Source organism: Prionailurus bengalensis, chromosome B1 (assembly GCF_016509475.1).
Source record: "Prionailurus bengalensis isolate Pbe53 chromosome B1, Fcat_Pben_1.1_paternal_pri, whole genome shotgun sequence".
NCBI classification, from domain to species: domain Eukaryota; kingdom Metazoa; phylum Chordata; class Mammalia; order Carnivora; family Felidae; genus Prionailurus; species Prionailurus bengalensis.
Window position 1 is genome coordinate 44,506,857 of NC_057344.1, and position 23,210 is coordinate 44,530,066.

Here is a 23,210-nt window from a genome sequence, read left to right on the forward strand (position 1 = left end):
CTCTTTCTTTTTCTCTTTCCTCTCTTCTTAGTTATTAAGACTGTTTATTTGTTTCAAGGTGGAAGATTGCTCTGCTGTGAATCGTGCCCGGCTTCCTTCCACCCAGAATGCCTGAGCATAGAAATGCCAGAAGGCTGCTGGAATTGTAATGACTGTAAAGCTGGCAAGAAACTACATTACAAGCAGATTGTTTGGGTCAAATTGGGAAATTACAGGCAAGTTTTTCCAGGATAAAAAAGAAGTATTCAATGATTGTTCAGACATAGGTTCATAATCTATATACAAACTGGCTAGCAGATAGGTAGAACAACACAGAGCGACTTCCTTAAAAAAAAGAAAGAGAAAAGAAATCTATTTTGATTTGGCTTTTAGAAGCCAATTTGGGAAGGTTGGGTTATTGTTGGATTTTTTTTCTTTTAGATTGGTTCTTTGACTTGTTTTTCAGTTTTTCTTTTTTAAGAGGAGACCCTAGGCTCCTCCCTTATTTTTGTAAAATGTTTATTCTTTTTGAGAGAGAGAGTGAGTGTGTGTGTGGGTGCATGATCAAATGGGAGAGAGACAGAGAATCCTAAGCTGGCTCCATGCCCAGCACAGAGCCCGACCCAGGGCTCAATCTCACAAACTTCGAGATCATGACCTGAGTTGAATCAAGAGTCGGTTACTTAACCAACTGAGCCACCCAGGCAACCCTTGTTTTTAAGTTGAAAGTAATTTTACACTAGTGAACTATGTACTACTAGATTTTGGAATAAAAGGTCTTATATAGATAGTAGGGAACATGTATTCTTTGTGTCCTAATTCATTTATATTGATTTCTAATAAAATAAAAGAATTTATATCCTGGCCAAAATAGTTCTCTTTACCCCTAAATCTGGCCCATTTCAGTTTCTGCTAGAAGCTTTAAACTGAGTGCAAGAAGAGAGCTCTTTAGAATTTAAGGAGAGAAATTATTTCATGAAGAGCTTTTAGTTCTTAAGAGAATGAAGAAGTATGTGTGATTGCCATTATATTAATAAAACTTTCTCCTTTTAAGAAGCCTGTCTTGGGGTGCCTGGGTGACTCAGTCGGTTGAGCGACCGACTTTGGCTCAGGTAATGATCTCACGGTTTGTGAGTTTGAGCCCCGCGTCGGGCTCTGTGCTGACAGCTCAGAGCCTGGAGCCTGCTTTGGATTCTGTGTCTCCCTTTCTCTCTGCTCCTACCCTGCTCATTCTCTGTCTCTCTCTGTCTCAGAAATAAATAAACATTAAAAAAAAAAAAAAAAGAAGCCTGTCTTTGGGGCACCTAGGTGGCTCAGTCGGTTGAGCATCTGACTCTTGATTCTGGCTCAGGTCATAGTCCCACAGTCATGGAATGGAGCCCTGCCTCAGGCTCTGTGCTGACATCACGAAGCCTGCTTGAGATTCTCTCTTTCTCTTCTTCTCTCCTCTCTCCGCCCCTCCCCCTGCTCGAGCATGCACATGTGCTCTTTCTCCCCCTCTCAAAATAAATAAACTTAGAAAATAGAAGCCTGTCTTTAACAAGCCTTCATTGAATAGGAATAGTGATGTATTTTTAAAAACTCTACATTCTACATTTTGAGACATATGTTTATCATTTACTGAGAAAATAGGTACTGTTCAAGAGAGCACAATAATGGTCCACTTTTCAGAATGCTAAGTAAAATATATTTCTGTAGGATTTCAGACATTGTAATTTTTTTTAGTAAGGGCTATGTCATTTTCTCTGAATTTTAAATATGCTGCTTGCTTACTTACCTATTTAACTTTGTGGGGGGGGGCGGGGTAGAGTGTGTATATGTGCACACACTAGCAAGTAGGGTTGGGGCAAAGGGAGAGGGAGAATCTTAAGTAGTCTCCACACCTAGCGCAGAGCCTAACATGGGGCTCAATCTGATGGACAGCGAGATCATAACCTGAGCTGAAATCAAGAGTCAGACGCTTAACCAACTGAGCTACCCAGGAGCCCCTTACCTATTTAACTTTAAAATTTTATTTTAGCTGAGATATAAGGGGCCTTGAGATTGAGATGTGATGCCCCCCCACACACACACTATTTTTTTTAACATATGACAGAACCCCCCCCCCCAAAAAAAACTTGGCAGTTGAATACATAAGTAATTTTATACTATATGGCAACAAATACAAAGTTTCAGAAGGCAAATGTCAAACCAAGGGGAGGTATTTTTACTTCTACTTTAATAATAAGAAAAGACAAATACCTTACCTAGAACAGGGAGCAAAGAGGAGAAAGAGCCAGGTTGCCAAAGAAGAACAAATAGAAAATAAATATGTAAAAAATGCTGCGCCTCACTAAAAATAAGTATATGTTAAGGACAAAGAGGTTTTTTATTTCATTTTTGTTTTTGTTTTTTTCCAGTTAACAGATTGTCAAAGATTTAAGAGTAGTAAGTTTTTGGCTAGGGAGGGCAAGGGAAAAGGAGTGCCCCCACAGGGCAGTCTTGCATCACATATTAAATTGTAACAGTGTCTACCTTTTGATTCAGCTCTTCTCTTTTAAGAAATTTATTTAAGGAAAAAAACTGGACAAACAGGAAAAAATGTATTTATAGGGGTATTCATTAAAGTATTATTTTTAATTGCAAAAATTTGAAATAACCAAAATGCTCAGTCAGTGAGGGATGTCTCAAATAAATTATAGTGTATCCATAACCATAAAGGGGTAATGCTCATCTCTATAGTAACATGAGATATCCAGGGTATATTGTTGAATTTAGACAGCATGTGAAAGAGCATATACATTATCTTTCCATGTGTTTATATAGTTAAAAAAAAATGTAGATCTAGATATGTTTTTCAGACCCAGAAAGAAAAACATCAGATGTTAATAGTATAAGGCATAAGATTTTAAAAGGGTGTCATTTATGGGGCGCCTGAGTGGCTCAGTTGGTTAAGCGTCTGACTTTGGCTCAGGTCATGATCATGCAGTTCGTGAGTTCAAGCCCTGTGCTGGATGGATCTGTGCTGACAGCTAGCTCAGAGCCTGGAACCTGTCTTCAGATTCTGTGTCTCCCTCTCTCTCTGTCCCTCCCCTGCTCATGCGCGCTCTCTCTCTCTCTCTCTCTCTCTCTCTCAAAAATAAGTAACACATAAAAAAAATTTTAAAGGGAGTAATTTTAAGTTTTTCTGTTACACATTTCTGCATTGTTTTAACTTTTAAACACACACTGCTTTTTATAATTAAAAATCTGTATCATTCCAGGGTGGGCAGGAGTGCAAGTTTGGCAATTAATAGATAAGACATTCCTGGATAAGAAATAGCTAAAACAGCATAGGGGCACCTGGGTGGCTCAGTCAGTTAAGTGTCCCACCTTGGCTCAGGTCATGATCTCATGGTTCATGAGTCTGAGCCCCACATCAGGCTCACTGCTGTCAGCACAGAGCCCACTGCAGGTCTTGTCTTCCTCTCTCTCTGCCCCTCCCCAACTTGCACACAGACTGAAAAAATTTTAAGTTTTTGTATATTTACTGTTCATACTGATTATTCTGTATACTACCAAAACTTACCTCTTCAATTCTTGACTTGCCCAATTGTTAGAAACTGTCATATGTACCTCACAGATGATTTCCATTTAGTGATCGCTATGCTATTCAGCCATTGCCTGTTTTCATTCAGTTATGTTTTCATTCTGTTCCACATCCCACATTTGTTATGATGTAGGATGAATTAGATTCTGAAATACACACTGACGTAAACCTAGTACATTTGACCAAAAACTATTTACTCTAGTTGATTAGAGGGAAGAAAATGTTCATTTGAATGGAGTGGTCATTCTTCACTATAGCATCAGTTTATTCTCAAAGGTTCCCTTGACTACTAGAAATCAACTTTTATACCTTGAAAGACAATCTTACTACTAAGATTGTCAAATTTGGAGGAACACGTAACTTTTCTAGGATTGAAATTGGTTTTGGAATAGTATTGGTAAATTCTAACTCTTAAGTTGGGTAATGAGTTGTTATTTTTAGTTGTTATGCTTTATAACTTATATGTTCATGATATTCCTTTGTATCAGGTATTAATTTTTAAAGGAAAAAAAACTAGATGGGGAGTTTAGGGTCTAGTTGGTTTAGTCTGTGTTCACTATTTCATTAGTTCACTGATCAATATGTTTTTTTTATTAATTTTTTTAATGTTTATTTTTGAAAGAGAGCATGTGTGAGCAGGGGGGAACAGGATCCCAAGTGGGCTTTGCACTGACAGCAGAGAGCCCAATGTGAAAGTACAAAACCTTTTTTCTCCCTCATGCCAGCCATGTAAAGAATGGTATGATTTTTCAGTGTCTTGATTGATCTAAAATTGCTTTTGTTTTCAGATGGTGGCCAGCAGAGATCTGCAATCCCAGGTCTGTGCCACTGAACATCCAGGGCCTTAAGCATGACTTGGGGGACTTCCCTGTGTTCTTCTTTGGTTCTCATGACTACTATTGGGTACACCAGGGCAGAGTGTTCCCTTATGTTGAAGGAGACAAAAGTTTTGCTGAGGGACAGACTAGTATTAACAAGACCTTCAAAAAAGGTAAGTTGGATGATGTTTACAGTGACTCAAAACCAAGACTCAGTGGTTGATTTCTCTGTGTCTCCTCACTGGCACTTGACATGTTTCTGGTATTAGAGAACTTTCACCAGGTGTTACAATCCAGCATCCAGAAGTATCCAATCACATTAGAGCACATCTTATCCAATCAGTTAGAAAAATACATTTCAGTATGGTAGACTCTGCCATCTGTATGAAAAGAGTATCTTCAGTGATCTTTCTACAAACATAGAGATTATTTTGGAAATAGTCTTCTTAATCCAGTGAGGCACCTTTGCCACAGAAGAGTAGTAAAAACTTCCCATGAAGCGCCTTATAAGTGTTTTTGCAACAAGTTTCCAGGAAGTTTGACTTTCTGGGTAAGAGTAAAAGGAATTTAAGTCTAGTACGAGATAAAAAGCTGGGTTTTTTGGTTGGTTGGCTATTTTTTTGCTTTACTTGGAAGCCTCTGATTATTGAAGTAGGACCTCTTCTCTAAGGCAATGGCTTACGCAGAGCACAGTGTTCAGCTATAAACGAGTTATGTCCTATTTCAGCATTATCCTGTCCTGGTGGAAAATGGTTATTTCCAGAATAATTTTAAAAAGAACACCCCAGGCCAGATTCAGGGCATTGGGAAGGCAATGTAAAACTGCTCTCCTAACAGTCTTTGTTTTTTGTTTTTTTGTGTGTGGTTTTTTTTGTTGTTGTTATTTATATACTTTGTTTTGTCCTATTGGCAGCACTGGAAGAAGCTGCAAAACGTTTCCAGGAATTGAAAGCACAAAGAGAAAGCAAAGAAGCACTTGAGATTGAAAAAAACTCAAGAAAACCCCCTCCTTACAAACACATCAAAGTGAGTCGTTACCCATGAAACATTGGTATTTGACAGGCAAGAGGAAATGCATCGCCCTCTTAGTAATTAGAAGGCCCTTTTTGACTTATGAAGACTTTTACTGATTATCACCCAGTCTTCTGTAAAGCAAACTGAGAGCTTTTGTTGGAAGCATAAAATGGGAGCCATAGCCACTGTGCTGTGAGGAGGAGTCTTTGATAAGCCCTCTCACACCTACGAGCAGCATGTTCCCTGTGAAACCTTGTTCTTGCCCTACCAGGCTGTCCTGCAGCAAGTGAGAGGATAGGTATTTAGCTCCTTTACAAATTCTAGAAAGCCCACAGTTGCTTTTAGTTATAAATGTCCATTAATTTAGTGGAAGAAATACACATGATAAATAAGTGAGAATTCACATCAGATTTTGATATTTGTGTCCAGTATGAAGAGGCCATTTTATTCTTAGCTTGTTCTTAAGTTATTCAGGGGGAAATTGAAATCAAGATATATAAAGAACCTTTCTCAGAATCACACCACTATAGCAAAGCCAAGAATTTCATGGATGTGTGAGGTTCCTGTTCAGATTCCTCCCTCTCATTCGTGACTTGGTTTTCCAGGCTAACAAAGTAATAGGAAAGGTGCAGATCCATGTTGCAGACCTGTCAGAGATCCCCCGCTGTAACTGCAAGCCTGCTGATGAGAACCCGTGCGGCCTGGAGTCAGAGTGCCTAAACAGGATGCTGCAGTACGAGTGCCACCCGCAGGTGTGCCCGGCTGGAGAGCGGTGCCAGAACCAGTGCTTTACAAAGAGGCTCTACCCTGATGCAGAAATCATCAAAACAGAACGGAGAGGCTGGGGCCTCAGGACCAAAAGGAGCATTAAGAAGGTAGCCTGGAACAGAGGCCATGGGGGCGGTGGGACAGACCAGGGCTGTGCCTCTCAGAAGATGCTTCATCTCCTCCTAGGGGTGAAATACATAGGGATTTTTGGCAAAATTTTGAAGCTTCCCAAGTTGAAAGTTTGGCACTTCTTGAGCAGAGCAGAAGTGGTAGGAAGAGGCAGTAATAAAATGCACATAAACTTTGGATGTCCTATGGTCAGTCATAAAAAGGAGAAGGGACATTGGTCATTTCCTTTTTTTTTTTTTAATCTGGTTTTAATTGACTGTCTTTATACATTTTTTTTTTTTTTACATCTATTTTTGAGAGACGAAGCACACGTTGGGGAGGGGCAGAGAGAGGGGGGGAAGACACAGAATCCGAAGCAGGCTCCAGGCTCTGAGCTGTCGGCACAGAGCCCAACGTGGGGCTCAAACTCACAAACTGAGATCATGACCTGAGCCGAAGTCGGAGGCTTAACTGGCTGAGCCACCCAGGCGCCCCTCCTTTTTTATTTTATTTATTTATTTTAAAGCTTATTTATTTTGAGAGAGAGAGAGAGAGCACAAGCGAGGGAGGGACAGAAAGAGAGAGAATCCCAGGAAGGTTCCACGCTCAGCATCAAGCCTGACACAGAGCTGGATCTCATAACCATGAGATCACAACTTGAGCCAAGATCAAGAGCCAGACTGAGCCACCTAAGCGCCCCCATTGGTCATTTTCTATTTGAAATATTTTTGACCTGTTAGCAAAAGAGATGTAAAAGGCTTAGTAAAGGCAAAAGAGTATGAAGGTCAGAACATACTGGAATGGAAACTAGCAAACCCAAGCTTTGCACCAATGTCACAATTCCTTGGCTGTGAGGATGTGGCCAAGTCACTAACCTCCTTGAGCCTCAGTTTCCTCCACTCTCAAGCGGATGTATCATAACCCTTGCCCTACACTCTTAAAAGGGTTGTTGCCAGTCTCAAATTAGAGTATATGTGCAAAAGCAACTGGCAAAGGTTGAGATCTTTAACACTTATAAATTGTCTTCATTCTTGGGGCCCCTGGGTGGCTCATTTGGTTAAGTGTCTGACTCTTGATTTCAGATCAGGACATGATCTCACGGTTTGGCTCGTGGGTTTGAGCCCTGAGTTGGGCTCCACACTGACAGTGCAGAACGTGTTTGGGATTCTTTCTGTCTCCTGCTCTCTATGCCCCTTCCCCACTCGTGCACACTTGCTTGCTTGCTCTCTCTGTCTCAAAATAAATAAACTTTAAAAAAATAAATAAATTATCTTCATTCTTACACTTTGAGGCGCTTTTTCCAAGCGGTCTCTTTGAAGAAAAATTTTTAAATGCAAATAACTCAAAGAAGAATGAAAATCACCAGCAAATCCTAGTGTTCAAACAGTGGCTCTCAAACTTCAGAGATCCCAGGAATCTCCTGGGATCCTTGTTGAAAACAGTGTCCTACTGAACTATCTACGGACAAGCCTGAACAGTGTGCGGTTTCAAATGAGGCCCCCTTTCGGCCCTCTCTTCCATCCCCCCCACCCCTCCACTCCCCGCTGCTTGCCCAGGGCCAGTAGCGAACTAGCAAGAGTGCAGAGACTCTCAGTGAGAGAAGGTGGACATAGTGGGAATTAAAATTACTCTTGACATTTTTCTACCTGTAAAAAAAAGAAAAATCATCTTTGTGGTTAAAAAGTACTGTAGGAAAGAGAAACAATACAAAAAAGATAATAAAGAGTGAAATTCTTTCATCCCTTCAATTCCTGGTCTCCTCACCAGAGATGACCATTGTTAATAGGTTGTCATGTAGCCTTTTATGTATACAAATACATAGTCCTATATCCTATACTTATAGAATCTTTAAAAACAAATATACATATTATTTTATCCCACTTAATATATCATAAACATCCCTTTATGACAACCCATACAGATTTCTGCTCATTCTTTCTTTTTTTTGCTCATTCTTTTTTAACTAAACTCCCATTGTATTCTATAGTAAAATGTACCATAACTTAAAACCTATCTTCTAATAAACTTTATATATATATAATTTATTTAATTCTGTAGTGAACATTCTTGATTTTCTGTCTTCATGCACCCATTTCTATAGATTAGATCACTTGAAGCGAAACTCATTCATTAAGCACATGTTTGTGAAGCTGCTTCTATGTGCCAGGTACTACTCTAGGCATTTGGAAAAACAGTAGTGAACAACATACCTTTGTGGGTCTGCTAGAGACAGGTAATAAACAGATATGTAATGCTAGGTACCACTAAAATGCTGCAAAGAAAAATAATACTGTCAAAGGGGATGGCTGGTGACAGGAATTGTTATTTTAAATTGCTTGGTTAAGGAAGGCTGAGGAGTGCCATTTGACCTGAACAATGAGGAAAAAAGGCATGCATTTCAGGCTGAAGAAAGAGCAAAGACAGGGGCCTTAGCATGCTCCAGGCACAGCAGGAGAGCTAGTGCATCTGGAGAAGAGTGAGGAGGAGAGGGGTGAGAGGCAGGAGATAGCAGAGAAGGTAGCCTGGGGCCAGATCTTATGGGAACTTAGAGACCACAGGAGGGAGACTTCTGAAGTTGTTAGTGGGAAGTGACTTGATCTGACTGGATGTATTCATTTTCTATTGCTGCCTGACAATAATACTACAAACTTGGGAACTTATGATGTTACACACACTTTATTTTCTCACAGTTTCTAGGTGAGGAGTTGGGCAGTGCTTGGCTGGGTCCTCTGCTTAGGGTCTCACAAGGTTTCAGGCAAGATGCTTCTAGGACTGGATTTCTCATTCTTGTGCCCCAACTAGAGAAGGATATACTTTCCTGCTTGCATGGCTATTGGCAGAATTCTGCTCTTTGCAGCTATAGGTCTGAGAGCTTCAGGTGGTTTTTGTTTGGGGTTGTTGTTCTTGTTGTTGTTTTGCTGCTATTAGCCTCTAGAGGCTGCCCACAATTCCTTGCCACATGGAGTTCCCCGACTTGGCTATTTGCTTCCTCACAGCCAACAAGGGAGAGACACTCCAGCAAGATGGATGCTAAAGTCTTGATGTAACAGACTCCCAGAATCACATACATTCTGTCATCTTTGCCGTATTCTATTGGTTAGAAGCAAGTCGCAGGTCCTACTCACTCAAGGAGAGAGAATCACACCACGGCATGAGCGCTGGGAGACAGGCATCTTGGGGGCTGCCTTAAGTATCCGTGTGCCACCCTTGTGTTTCCGAAAATTAACTCTGGCTGTAGTCTGTGGAATTTATGATCATGGGGAAGGGCTAACAAAAAGGAGACCATTGTTGTCCAGGAGAGAAATGATGGTGGCATATGGACTACCAGGGTTGTAGCTGAGCCAGAGAGAAGTGGGTACATTGCTGATATTTTGAAGGCGGAGCCAACAGGATTCACTGATCATTAAATATATGGATTGGATTGCTTGGCCAAAGGTCATTGACATTTAAAATGTCATTAGAATGCAAAAATTTTTTTTAAGGTTTTTTTTTTTTTTTTTTTTTTAAATAATCTCTACACCCAACGTGAGACTTAAACTCATGACCCCAAAATCAAGAGTCACATGCTCTTCTGACTGAACCAGCCAGGTGCTCCTAGAATGCAAAATTTTTGGTGGTACTTTTAAGCCATGCATATCACATACATAAATTTTGCCTATGACTTCAGGGGAGGTGTAGGGGCTATCCTGAAATTTATCCAGTTTAATATCATGTTAACGTCTTTTATTAATTTTTTAATGTTTATTTATTTATTTTTGAGTTGGAGGAGGAGGGGCAGAGAGAGGGAGACAGAGGATCCCAAGCAGGCTCTACACTGAAAGCGAAGAGCCCGATGTGGGGTTTGAACTCATGAACCGTGAGAACATGCCCTGAGCTAAATAAAGTCAGACACTTAACCAACTGGGGCACCCAGGCGCTCCTAACATCTTTTAACAGTAGTTGCATTTATTTTAAAATGTATTCTAATTTATTAAATTGATATGATCAAGAGAAAAGAAAATACAGTCAGGATTATTCTGTCCAGTAGCACTTGAGGAATTGCTAATGTAAGACAATTGCTCTTTTACAAAATAGTTGGAAGTATATATTCCTGAAAAGCAAAATCATAAAGACTTAGTAGCAGCATGGAAAAGATTTTTGGTACATTGAGGGACAAAGGCCAAATATGGAATTTGATTGTACACAGCCAGCCCTCTTCCTTTCGCACATAACAGATCCTTGCAAATGTGGGCCAGAGCCAAACAAGGGACTTCCTGTAACAAGGTGATTTCTTTCTTCAAAATTAAGAAAATATATATTAAATACTGAGTTACAGCTTACCTTTTTGCCATAGTCTTTGAGGACAGATTTCTAGCTCTATTAAAGTTCTTGTTTTGTTATTTTTATTCATAATTTAATTCATAGTTAATGGGTATTTTTTGAGTTGTTTTTTGTTTTTTTAAAGGTTTTATATTTTTAAATAACCTCTACATCCAACATGAGGCTCAAACTCACAAAAAAATAAAAGTATCACTACATTTTTGCCAATAAATTTGAAAATTTATATGAATGGATTCTTAGAAAAGCATAATCATTACCACTCCCACAAAAATAAATTTAAAATATGAATAGTTCTATAAACTATTAAAGAAATTGAAACTATCATTAAAAACCTTCCAACAGGGGCGCCTGGGTGGCTCAGTCAGTTAAGCATCCTGCTTCAGCTCAGTTCATGATCTCAGGGTTTGTAGGTTTGAGCCCCGTGTTGGGCTCTGTGCTGACAGCTCAGAGCCTGGAGCCTGCTTTGGATTCTGTGTCTCCCTCTCTCGCTCTCTCAAAAATAAACATTAAAGGGGCGCCTGGGTGGCGCAGTCGGTTAAGCGTCCGACTTCAGCCAGGTCACGATCTCGCGGTCTGTGAGTTCGAGCCCCGCGTCGGGCTCTGGGCTGATGGCTCAGAGCCTGGAGCCTGTTTCTGATTCTGTGTCTCCCTCTCTCTCTGCCCTTCCCCCGTTCATGCTCTGTCTCTCTCTGTCCCAAAAATAAATAAAATGTTGAAAAAAAAATTTTTTAAATAAATAAATAAATAAACATTAAAAAAAAAAAAAAAAAAAAAAAGACGTTCCAAAAAAGAAAACTTTAAGCTCAGATGGTTCCACTGGTCAATCTGCCAAACATCTAAAGTTAGGAATAATGTCAATTAGAATAGAATAGAATTGAATAGAAAGAAGGAACAAGACAGATGTGGTAAAAATATATGCAACAAAGATGATAAGGGATTATGTTTTGTTGCAAAGAGTTCACATATGGAGAAAATATGTGCAACATATGAACAAAGGTGCCACCTGCATGCCAATGAATGACAACCACCATTTGTCTCTAGGGTTAAAGTTGTACTTCCAGCAGTCTTTCTGGTTAATTCTCTTGGATTACATTACACATACAGTGTTAAAGAATGCTTTCAAATATAACACACTGGTTTTACACTTATGTGTTATATGCTTCTCTACAGGGTGAATTTGTAAATGAATATGTCGGTGAATTAATTGATGAAGAAGAGTGCAGATTGCGAATCAAGCGAGCCCACGAGAACAGTGTAACTAATTTTTATATGTTAACTGTTACCAAGGTAAAATTGCTTTTTTTTGTAAGAAAAAAGGATTCTTGGTTTTTGTTCATGGTCTTAGGTTGAACTCCATTTCCTCTAACTTGATTTTTTTTTCCAGGAGAGTTAGAATGGTTTGAAGTAGCCAGTGTGCTACCAGCCACAGTGTGCTTCTTAACACCACAGTGCACCGTGGCTGGTTAGTGAAGCTTTGCATGTGGCATGTGAGGTGGCCCTGTGAGTGGAGAGACAGCCAGGACAGGGCAGACATGGTCACGGAAGAACCTGGCCCTCAGTTTCTCCATTACTGATGGAGACCATCAGCTCTGCCATGCTGAGTTCTAAAGCACCATTAAAGTTCTGATTTAGCAAAAATTCTAACTCTGAATTGTTCTGTATACTGAAACTTCATGTCTGAGTTAGGACAAATGAATGAAGCCATAAGCAGGATGACAGGAAAACTGCTAGTTTAATCCATGAGATTGTAAGCCACCTTTGCTGTGCGTTCTGTCTGTATCTCACCTCACTTCTGCAGCAGCCCTCTGCCATGCAGGGGACAAGAAACTGAGGTCCAGCCATGACAAGTGATCTGTTGAGTGCAGAGCAAAGACTAGTACCCATCTTTCTGGTGTTCCAGGCTATCCCTGAAACTGAGGGAATACCATTAAAAGTAAGAACTAGTTGGGGCGCCTGGGTGGCGCAGTCGGTTAAGCGTCCGACTTCAGCCAAGTCACGATCTCGCGGTCCGTGAGTTCGAGCCCCGCGTCAGGCTCTGGGCTGATGGCTCGGAGCCTGGAGCCTGCTTCGGATTCTGTGTCTCCCTCTCTCTCTGCCCCTCCCCCGTTCATGCTCTGTCTCTCTCTGTCCCAAAAATAAATAAAAACGTTGAAAAAAAAATTAAAAAAAAAAAAAAAGTAAGAACTAGAAATCACTTAAAAGCTTATTCTCTTGGTGCCTGGGTGGCTCAGTCGGTTGAGCGTCTGACTTCAGCTCAGGTCATGATCTCGCTGTTTGAGACCCGCATCAGGCTCTGTGCTGACAGCTCAGAGCCTGGAGCCTGCTTCAGATTCTGTGTCTCCTTAATCTCTCTTCCCCTCCCCACTTGCACTCTCTCTGTCTCTCTCTCAAAAATAAATAAATATTTAAAAAATTAAAAAAAAAAAAAACTTACTCTAGGAGCGCCTGGGTGACTCAGTCGGTTAAGCGTCCGACTTTTGATTTCAGCTCAGGTCATGATCCCACGGTTCATGAGTTCAAGCCCCATGTCAGGCTCTGCACAGACAGTGCAAAGCCTGCTTGGGATTCTCTCCCTCCCTTCAGCATTCACACTGTCTCTCTCAAAATAAATAAACTTTAAAAACAAAAAAGTTTATTTTAGCTGATATGTCATTGTTTAACAGTTTTACAACTTTCATGATTGTAACTGTCATAAACATAAAATACCAATTATTTCTGATTACTGAGTAAGCCCTTCACATCCTCCCCTCACTGGCAGGGACCCTCCAGCCATCTTGACAATGCTGGGGAGGCCCCGTCCTCCAGAGCTTATCCAGATTATCAGAGTTTGAATTCAGGGGCCAGATTGTTGAGCTTTTGACTGTATTCTGAACATCAGTGTAAGTGAAACAGAAGGAACAGATGACTACTAAAGAGTATATCCCACACGACAGCCCTTCCATTGATCAAATCCCAAAGTCTTCATTCAGAGACCAAGTCTTTCATTTTTCCTCCTTCCCTCTCTGTGGCCTACACTCTTCTCCATTTGCCCCCATGGTCGTTTCGCTGCTTGAGCAGAGCAGGAAAGGAGGGCTGACAGCAGAAAACCATAGCTTCCACCCCACGCGGCTCACCGGTCTCTGTGCTCTGGCATCGTAGAATGCCCTTCCTCAGCCTGTGACCAACTGATCTTCCACATAGCATTATTCTGTGGTCTATGTCTAGAAACAAACTGGAAGGAAGGAAGGAAGGAAGGAAGGAAGGAAGGAAGGAAGGAAGGAAAGAAAAGCTAAATTCTACTTTATCTTAAATGCTTTGACTTGAAGGTCATCAAATAAAGTCAAGAACTTAGTCAACGGCTCAGAGAGCACATGATGTCAGATTTGTCAGCCGTCAGACATCAGCTGGTAGCAAAAAGCTGCTCCCTGTGGCTCTTGACCAAGTTGGCTATTTCTGAGAGAGACTTGTACTTAGCTTTATGTTAAAGGCACCTTTCATTTCTTTTCTTTCTGAAGGACCGTATAATTGATGCTGGCCCCAAAGGAAATTATTCTCGCTTTATGAACCACAGTTGTAATCCAAACTGTGAAACACAAAAGTGGACAGTGAATGGAGATGTTCGAGTTGGACTTTTTGCTCTTTGTGATATTCCTGCAGGTAAAAAACCAGCTTGTTCCCCATGCCCTCCTCCCTGGGCAGGACATCCCTCAAGGTTTGAGGCTTAAGGATTTATTCAAATAAGATAGAATTCTATTTAGAATTATTATCTGCCCTTAAGAAGTGAAAATCTGTGTCCTGCAAAAGGGAGTTTAAGCAAGCAGAGAGGATGTCACAGAATTCTCTGGGTCCTTGACCCTAATGAATTACTTCTCCAAGTTCTTGCTGTCTGTGCGATATAACCAGATGCTTAAGCTTTTGTTTTCTTTTTTAAAGTATTAACATACTGTGTTAACTTCAACTGGTGTCTGGGCTTGTTTGGTGGGGGGGTTGGGGGGGGTGTTTGTTTTTTAGTTGGAAGATCATCTGTTTCAGGGTAGACATAAAAAGCTTCTGAAGCCAGCTGCTGCTTCCATTTTTCCTTACCCATCTAGCATCTTAACAGCAGAACTTAGTTTCTTCTCTGCTGGGTTTGTAGGAAAATGGGTAAGAAGAGAAGAACTATAGCTAGAAGAGATTAAAGGCATTCCCGACGTTGTGGCCTCTTCAAGACCAGCTAAGAGAAAGCTTGGACCTCCCAGCTCAAATCCCTGGGTCTTTGGTGTAAATAGTAAATCTGCATGGTGAATTCTTTTCTGATCATAAAGCATTAATCACCAGAGATGGTATGGTCACCAAGATGCCATGGTCCTATTATTCATTCAGAAATTGGTGTAAATTAGCTTTAGGAAAGCAACTAAACCAGAACCCATTTGTCTTGAGCACAGATTTTAGATTCTTAGTCTGTGTTACATGGATCTTGACCACTTCAATGAAAAGGATATGACGACTTCTGTAGACTATTTTTGCTGTCATCACTGGTGGATGGGGATGTTTTCCTCTATTGTTTTTCCCCATCACTGTCTTCTGTGTGGAACACGGGTGAGGGAAAAGCCTTCATGTCAGAATTATGTCTCTCTTTCATTGTGAGTGTGTGTCCGTGGCAGCATTTCTCTTCCCCATGATTTGAGTATGAATAATTATTTCTCTTGTTTTAGGGATGGAGTTAACATTTAATTATAACCTGGATTGTCTGGGCAACGGCAGAACGGAATGCCACTGTGGAGCAGAGAACTGCAGCGGCTTTCTGGGAGTGCGGCCGAAGGTCAGTCGTGAGGGAAGCAAGCACCCCAAGCCAGCGGGAAATCAGGAGTGGGGCTGCTCAAGAAGTGTATGACCATCTCAGGAAAATGCTGGCAAATGGGTACCTGGATTAGTTCGAGGGACAGTCGTTGTGGTAGCCAGAGTTTAGACTCTCTAACTTTCTAATGAAGCATATCTTAGTAAGATCTGTCAGGTTCTGAAAATGTGTCTGTATTTCTGATTGTTTTTGAAGTTACCAGTATCCTTTTCAAAACTTTTTTTTAAAATCCACATTCTATTTAAAACCACTGAGTGAGGCGCTTTAAAATGTTTTGTGTTCTGGGGCGCCTGGGTGGCACAGTCGGTTAAGTGTCCGACTTCCGCTCAGGTCATGATCTCGTGGTTTGTGAGTTCGAGCCCCGCATCAGCTGTCAGCTCAGAACCCACTTCAGATCCTCTGTCCCCCTCTCTGTCTGCCCCTTCTCTGCTCGCTCACTGTCTCAAAAATAAACACTAAAAAAAAAAATGGTGCGTTCTATGGTATGCGAATTATGTCTCAGTATCCTTGCAATTTAAAAAACAAAGCACCTTATTCAAAAGTAGTGAAAATGAAGCCATATTTTCATGTTCATACTGTTATGGGATAAGTCCTCCCAGTGGTTTTTAGGTCATTGAACAACCAAATTTAAAAGAGCTTAAATGAATGTGGGGTTGTGGGAGTTCCTGTTCTGTGTGAAGTTTCACGCACCGTGTTCAGTACAACTCTGATCCTTCTCCCTGCCAGCCAACATGTGCGTCAACAACTGAAGAAAAGGCCAAAAATGCTAAATTAAAGCAGAAGAGGCGAAAAATCAAAGCAGAACCAAAGCAGATGCATGAAGATTACTGTTTTCAGTGTGGAGATGGTGGAGAGCTGGTCATGTGTGACAAAAAAGACTGTCCCAAAGCATACCACCTCTTATGCCTTAACCTGACTCAGCCACCGTATGGTAAGCTAAACTCTTGAGACCCTGTCTCTGACGTGCGTGTAATGTAAGAGGTACTTCACTGTCCTTCGTGGAGCCGTGGAATGGATGAGGCTGATGAGAACAGCCAACAGTAGCAAACATAAAGTATGCTCACGAAAAATTTATCCCTGCAAATAGGGAGTGGGTGCGGGCCAGCAGAGACTGGTCTCTGTGTCCCTATTGCCCTGGGTGAGCAATTGGCTCCTGTGGCGTTGAGTTTTGGGCAGCAGCACGCCTCCGGGCTCACCGGTGCACCTGCTCGTAAGTTTGGCTGAAATTCGGAGTGGTGCTCAGGTGAACTTGGTCTCCAATCAGAGAAGACGGTGGGAACGGGGGTGTTTCACGGGTCGTCGAGGCGGGCACTGATGGGGCTCTTTTCCCTGTCCCCACCCCTCACTAGGAAAGTGGGAGTGCCCGTGGCACCAGTGCGGGGAGTGTGGCAGCGCCGCCGTCTCCTTCTGCGAGTTCTGCCCGCGCTCCTTCTGTAAAGATCACCGAGAGGGCGCTCTGGTTCCCTCGGCCCTGGAAGGCCGGCTCTGCTGCTCGGAGCACGACCCCGAATCTCCTGTGTCGGCAGAGTACTGGAGCAAGATCAAATGCAAGTTGGAATCGCAGGATCGTGGAGAAGATCTGAGAGAATAAATGGGTGGTGATTTCTTTTTTTTCTTTTTATTGAAATGACAAAAAGAAAAGAAAAAAGGGGAATCGGTGACGCGTTAGTGGAAGAAGAGCCGGCTGCGGTGCACGCGGCCTTGGCCTTCAGCGCTGCCTTACTGAAGTGCGAATGGGGAGCCGGGTGGCGCGGGCAGGAGCAATTGCTGGGATCTGGTTCTGTTTTGTCAGCTTGCGTCCTCTTCTGTAGCGGGCCAGATTCCCTTGGTCTTTTCTTGCCTTTTATTGTGCTTCAATGCCTTTGCAGCTGGAAAAAGAGATGTCTTCGCTTTTAGAAGAGAAAGTTATGTTAATGAGATAAATTTGAAGTCTAGGATGTGTTCCTTGGGTGTAAAAAGCAAAAGTAGCCATCATTCCTTTATTTATTTTCTTTTTTTTTTTTTTATCTTAAGAAATGTAGTCAAGTAGTCTGTTCAGTGTGCGTGTGCGTCTCACGTAGGAGCTGGAGCAGGCCCTCTGGAAAAGGCTCTGATGATCTTCATATACCTCTTTGCTGAGCAGTAGGGAGGCTGACTTCTCTTTCCCTTCAGAACGTCTTTCATAGTCTCAGAGAAGGGCTTTATGGGAGTATTGGATCTGGCCTCTTGAGAACAAAATGCCTCAGTGGATTTTACCTCTGTGGTCTTAACCTAGGTGGGCTTTATGACGTGATAACTCTACCTAGAAAGGAATGTAATGTGGTTTTGGGTTTTGGAGAAAGACAGAAGGGGGTGCGTTCACTGAGTTGGAAATATTTTCCATTGATCGTGGACATTTTTGATGAAGTGTGTTTATGTGGACGTGAGTGGTCATCCCCCCTCTATCCTGGCACACTGACAAAGGCAGATAACGGGAGACGAGAGGCCCAGACCAGACACTGTATCATACAAGCACCATTTTCTGTTCAGTATAGTGGAGCCCCCTCGTCCATCTTGGAGAGAATTAAGGGCATTTCCTCTCTTGTCTCTGCTCAGCCATGTTTCCTAGTGGGAACTACACAAATGAATCTGAGCTGTATCTGAGTAGGTTTCTTGGTTTAGTTCCTAATTTGGGGGGCAGAAGGGGTAGGGGCAGCCCCAAGTTCTATGTAGACAATTTATATCTCGTATTATCTAGTAACCAACATCGCCCCCATTGAGGAAGGGGGACACTTCTACAGGGTAGGTAAGAGCCACACAAACACACTTCGTTGTAGGAAGCACTTAGGGAAGCTCCCGAGAAAGCAGCGTTAGCAAAAATGGTTGGTGGTGATGCTTGGATCTCACAGATGCAAGTGTACCAAGGTGTCTGCCCACAAAATTCACTTGCATTTCATGTTTAGGAATATGTATATTCCAGTATTCCTAGTATGAAGTAATTAGTCATGTCAGACCTTGTTGTAACACTGTGCTAAGTAGAAGTCTAGGGCTAGCTTGAATGAACTATAACTTTCTCTGTGGATTCTGACTGCTTACAGTTGCTGATACCTGGTAGCATTTATTTTCCCTCAAGAAGTTTCTAGGAACCTTATGAAGGTTGAGAGAGTAGATGCTCGGCCACATTCCTTCGGTTGTGTCACGCGTGTTCCTTTTTTCTTGTCAATTTAGAGTTCTTCTCTGGAAAAAAGAAGAAACACTGTTTTGTGCCTCTTTTTTTAATGTAAATGTGTAATCGTACTGGGTTTTCTCTTGTAAAAAAAAACAAAACAAACAAAAACCACACTACACTTCCTTTACTTAAGCTCCTAAACTGCCATTTGCCTGATTCCAGCAATTAATTCTGAGGTGACTTCTTGGGCCTCCAGTAATTCTATTGATCAGACATGGTCCCAGAAGAAAGAGCAAAATGGAAAATGCTGTACGTGTTACCAAATATAATTGCTATGAGTAACATGAAGTACAGCTTCACCAAAACACTAAACTCTTTGCAACATAATTGCTCTTGAGCAATTATATGGTTTGATATCCTTTTAAAAAATAATTTAAGAAAATCTAGGTTTTATCATACTAAAACTTTATATATATATGTATATATATATATATATATATATATATGATAGATGTTTGCTTTTTTAAACTTACTAACATGAAGGATTTCCTTTAACATTCGAAGTGCAACTCTTGTTGAAATAGTATCAAACATGAAATCTTCTCTCCTTGCTTTGTTTCCAACTCAGTGCTATTTAATATCTGAGGACTTTTCTACGGTAAGCCAGGGTACATCCTCTGCACTGCAGGTACCTTAGGTTTAAGTATTTTTATGCAGCTTCTTCATTGTGTTGTGTTTGGTTCATGTATCTGTAACAGCTCTGCTGAGATTTCATCGTTTTTGTTGGGGGTGGGGGGTATCTAATAGGATTGTTCTGCCATTTCAGAAATCAGGGTAGAAAACAAAGTGGCTAACCACAGCTCTGGAGTCTTTGTCCGTGACTGCTCTTTAACAGTTCGAAAAGTGGCTTCGGTCCTGCCAGTGCCAAGGAGCTCTCCTCACACCTCCGTGGTGTCACTCCTGACCTCTTTCATGTATTTCCAAGTTGCAGGTGATAGAAGCAGAGAGGGAGAGAGAGTTGCGCTCACTGCGCCTCGCCAGTGAGGTATTCCAAAAGACATGTCTCTCTCTCAGACTTAAGTTGGTATTTGTTAACTTTTAAATCTGTATGTGTGGTCAGAGCATAGATGGTTGGTTTTTATTCTTGTCCAAAAATGAGATAGCTCATGGCAGCATGGGATAATGGTGGTATTTTTTTTTTAGCCTCCTGTTAATTCTTTGGAAGAAGAAGTGAATGTAAAATTTTTGATCATCAGCGTAAAGCTTCAGAAATCAGACAGTAACAACTACAGAGGAAATCCTGGAAGCCACCAGGCGTGTGCAGTGCAGGAAGGGGCTGGACCCCGGTCACAAGGGAGTCAGGAGGGCCGCCTGGGGCTGGGAGGGGGTGGCTGACCCTTCATTCCTGGAAGGCCAAAGCAGCTGGAGGAAGTGATTCACTCCTGTAATATCTAATCAGGGCTAGAGTCAGGAGGGAGGTGGGTTTTATTTTCATTTTTATCTTAACAAGTTCCTCCTCTACCTTAATTCTCAAAAATGATGGCCTGAGCTATAGAATAGGCTGCCTTTTAGAATCATTGAAACTTGGAGCTGTGTGTTCAAGTCAGGACCGTATCTTAAATAAATAAATAAATAATGGCGGGGGGGGGGGGGGTTGGTGGCTGCTCCTAGCTCCCTTCTGCCATTTCCACAGACTATTTGGAAACGTGCTTGTGAAAAATGTTTTGAAATTCTGAGATAATCATGTAAAGGACTCTCAGGGCAGGCTGTTGGGCACGTTTCTTTCATGGTTCATGAAGTAGAGTTTCCTTTTGGACTAGTCACGTGGTCTGTGCTCCACGGGCCGGACCCAGAGCTGCAGTGTGGAGGGTGGGGAGGCCGCTGTGCAGGGGGGAGTCTCTGGACTGCCCGGGATTCGTGGCTCGTTCTCCACTTCCTTTTAAGTCCCACGCTCTTCCTTTAGCATTCACCTTAAAGTCAAGGTGCTGCCACATGCCACGTCCCGACAGGGTAAGGAAACGAGTTGCCGTGGAGTCCTCACGGCTTGGGAATCTTACATTTGATGTGCTTCTCCGTGAGGTACCATGACCTTGGGAAGTTGCTTGATCGCTGGGCAGTGCAAATTCCGCCCCACTTCCTTCTTCCAAGGCTGCGGCATCTGGCCGCCCCAAGTCGTTGGGCCTTGTTGCTGCGACTTGACGAGATCATTGGGAACCATTTCCTTTGGCCCAGAGCCACCTCGAATTGGTCCCTGGTTATCTGTAAACAAAGAGTAGAACTCCCAGTTTCAGATGAGCTGGGGAATAGATGTAATTAGACAGCTTTGCCATGTATTAACAAATACTGAAAAGTTGGGAATTTGTATATACTGAAATCTACCGACTTTTACCTGGGGCGGGGACCGGGAGAGAAGGGGTAGAATAGGGTGAGGGCGGGGACTGATCATGTTTACCACAGGTACGAAGTAGTCACTTTAACATTGAGACCTCTGCCTCATTGAATTCAGGTTTTTTAAGTACTTGAAACTCTTCAGATTCCCCTTATTTTACAGTTATTTTTAAATTTATGAAGTAGAAAGCATTGTTTTGTATACTGTTTTGAAAACAAATAGCCTAGTCTCTTATCCTCTTTAGCTTGGATTAAAGGCAAAGTTCTGCAAATGGGAGAGGGTGTCCACAGCAGATATCTCAGATTTCATGTATGCATTTGAGGAAGAGACTCTTGCATGAAATACCAGCACCATTTTTATGAATATTTCCTATGTGTGTTCTTTATTTTGTCATTTTGTCAGCCCTATCCCCGTGCACCTCCTCTTTCCTTTTAATATATATGCCTGTGTAGGGAAAAAAACAAAAATTTGCACTTACGTTGCACTCCTGAAATGCAGGGTGTAACCTGCGTGTTTCAAAAAACATTTCCGTTCTTTTCTTGTCAGTCCATTGCTTAGGTGACAAGTTCAGGTGCTTGTGGCACATACGTGTGAAAGGGGAGGAGGAGGAGAGCGACCTGTGCCTCAGTAGCCCGTGCAAGTCCATTACGTGTAAGACAAAGGGAAAAGATAAACAGTTGCCAAAGTCATTTATTCAACCCCTAGTTTTCTTACGTGACCTTCTCCATCTGCGGATTAGCAAGAAAGCACCCTCGGGTGCCAGTGCGCCCTTCTCCCTGCCTGCTGCGGACCTCTGACTCGAGCTGGTGGCTCTCAGCAGCCAGCAGATCCCCGAGATAAGGTATTCGTAAGGTATTCTTGTCAGTTTAGGAGTGGACTGGATAAAATTTACTTTTCTACTTTTATCTCATTTGTGCTGTCACATACCCTGTGTCAAAAAAGAAAATCATATTGCCTCCGATGACCAAGATGCTAAATGATGATTACAACTGGCTAATAATTAGGTCCTTTTTATATACAGGGGTGTGTGCATAATTGGAATTGGTATGAGAAATTCATTTGTAACCACTTGTGATATTGCACAACAAACACAGATACCTACAGATTCTGTTTTCATTTTTCTTGTGATCTTTATCTATGATAATGACCTTTGTAGATTGGTTATTTCTGTACTTTGTTTATCTGTAATAAACTTTGTAGATCCTGTGAAATGTTATTTTGCCTAAATCACTTGAGATTTGAGTCTTTAATAACAGAGCATCAATATTCACTAAAGTCAATCTCTTTTGGGTTTCTGTGGCTTGGCTAGAAGCTCTTGACACTAAGGGATTAGTGTTCATTTTCCCTGGGGGGTGTTCCACTAGGGCATTACTGTATAATGACTTGATGTTGCCACATAGACTTCAAGATACATGATATTTTGGGGATTTTGTTGATCGACCTATGTTTTACTGCATAGTGTGAAACGTGTAAAGCTTGGTTAACCTGTATATAGATAGCTTATTGGTGACTAGTTACAGTACATTTAGGATTGCCTGTAATTTTAAGCTTCTAACTACTGTGTGTGCTGGTAGGAACATAAATTTTTGTACATTATATTTACTGAGATGTTGCCTTTTTTTATTTGACAACTACTTTGGAATTCAGACGTGTTTTTTGCTTCCGTGAGGATTAATTTGGAAAGGTTCTTAATGACATTCCACTGATTTCAGATTTTGCTTGAGATTGACTTCAATAAATTGTCCTGTATGTTACAAATTAAATTGTGGACTTGTTCATTGCCTGTCATTTCTTGCCACAACTACTGGACAAGGGGTCATAATGGGAGGGAGGGGACCCGGCGCAGGGCTGAATGGCCCAAGATGTGCACCCTGAGCGGGAGGGGGGCGGCGGTGAGTCCGCAGCACTGCAGGGCCCTTCGGGATGTCCCCGCCACTGCGCTGCGAATAAACGTGGGGCCGCACTCGTGGGGTTTGGTTTGGTTTTCATAGAGGTGAGGTCCTTGGAGAATGTCGCTCCCCGCTTGGCGTGGTAGGAGAATATCGAGGCACCGACTGGTTGGCGAAGGGCGCCACGGGGATAGATGTCCCTCTCATCCGGTCGGTTTCTCAGACTCCACGGAGAAACTGCTGCTTGGCTGGGCACCGGGAGCCAGCTCCCTGCCCAGCACCCTAGAACGGCCCCGCTTGCTCCCCATTCCTTTGGCGAGGTGCTGCTCTCAGGACGGCGCCGGAGCCGCCCCTCCTGCTCCCGGGGTTGCCGACCCGCCCCGGCCGCGAGGTGGCCGCCCGCCTTCGCGCGCA

The 23,210-nt window shown here is 42.2% G+C and overlaps 1 protein-coding gene across 5 annotated transcripts in view; it reads left to right on the forward strand.

Moving 5' to 3' along the window:
* Positions 1 to 22,670, forward strand: part of NSD3 (nuclear receptor binding SET domain protein 3) — a 118,175-nt gene extending 95,505 nt beyond the window's left edge. For 2 of the 5 annotated variants that reach the window (XM_043563945.1, XM_043563972.1), the window contains 9 exons: positions 59 to 215; positions 4,336 to 4,538; positions 5,279 to 5,391; positions 5,985 to 6,254; positions 11,746 to 11,862; positions 14,070 to 14,211; positions 15,249 to 15,355; positions 16,118 to 16,322; positions 16,741 to 22,670. In XM_043563945.1, coding sequence (XP_043419880.1) covers positions 59 to 215; positions 4,336 to 4,538; positions 5,279 to 5,391; positions 5,985 to 6,254; positions 11,746 to 11,862; positions 14,070 to 14,211; positions 15,249 to 15,355; positions 16,118 to 16,322; positions 16,741 to 16,982 — 1,556 coding nt within the window. In that variant the 3' untranslated portion in view covers positions 16,983 to 22,670. Of the gene's footprint in view, positions 1 to 31; positions 216 to 4,335; positions 4,539 to 5,278; positions 5,392 to 5,984; positions 6,255 to 11,745; positions 11,863 to 14,069; positions 14,212 to 15,248; positions 15,356 to 16,117; positions 16,323 to 16,740 lie in introns of all 5 variants that reach the window. The other 3 variants (XM_043563936.1, XM_043563955.1, XM_043563964.1) reach the window with 3 other exon arrangements.
* Positions 22,671 to 23,210: the final 540 nt, after the last annotated feature.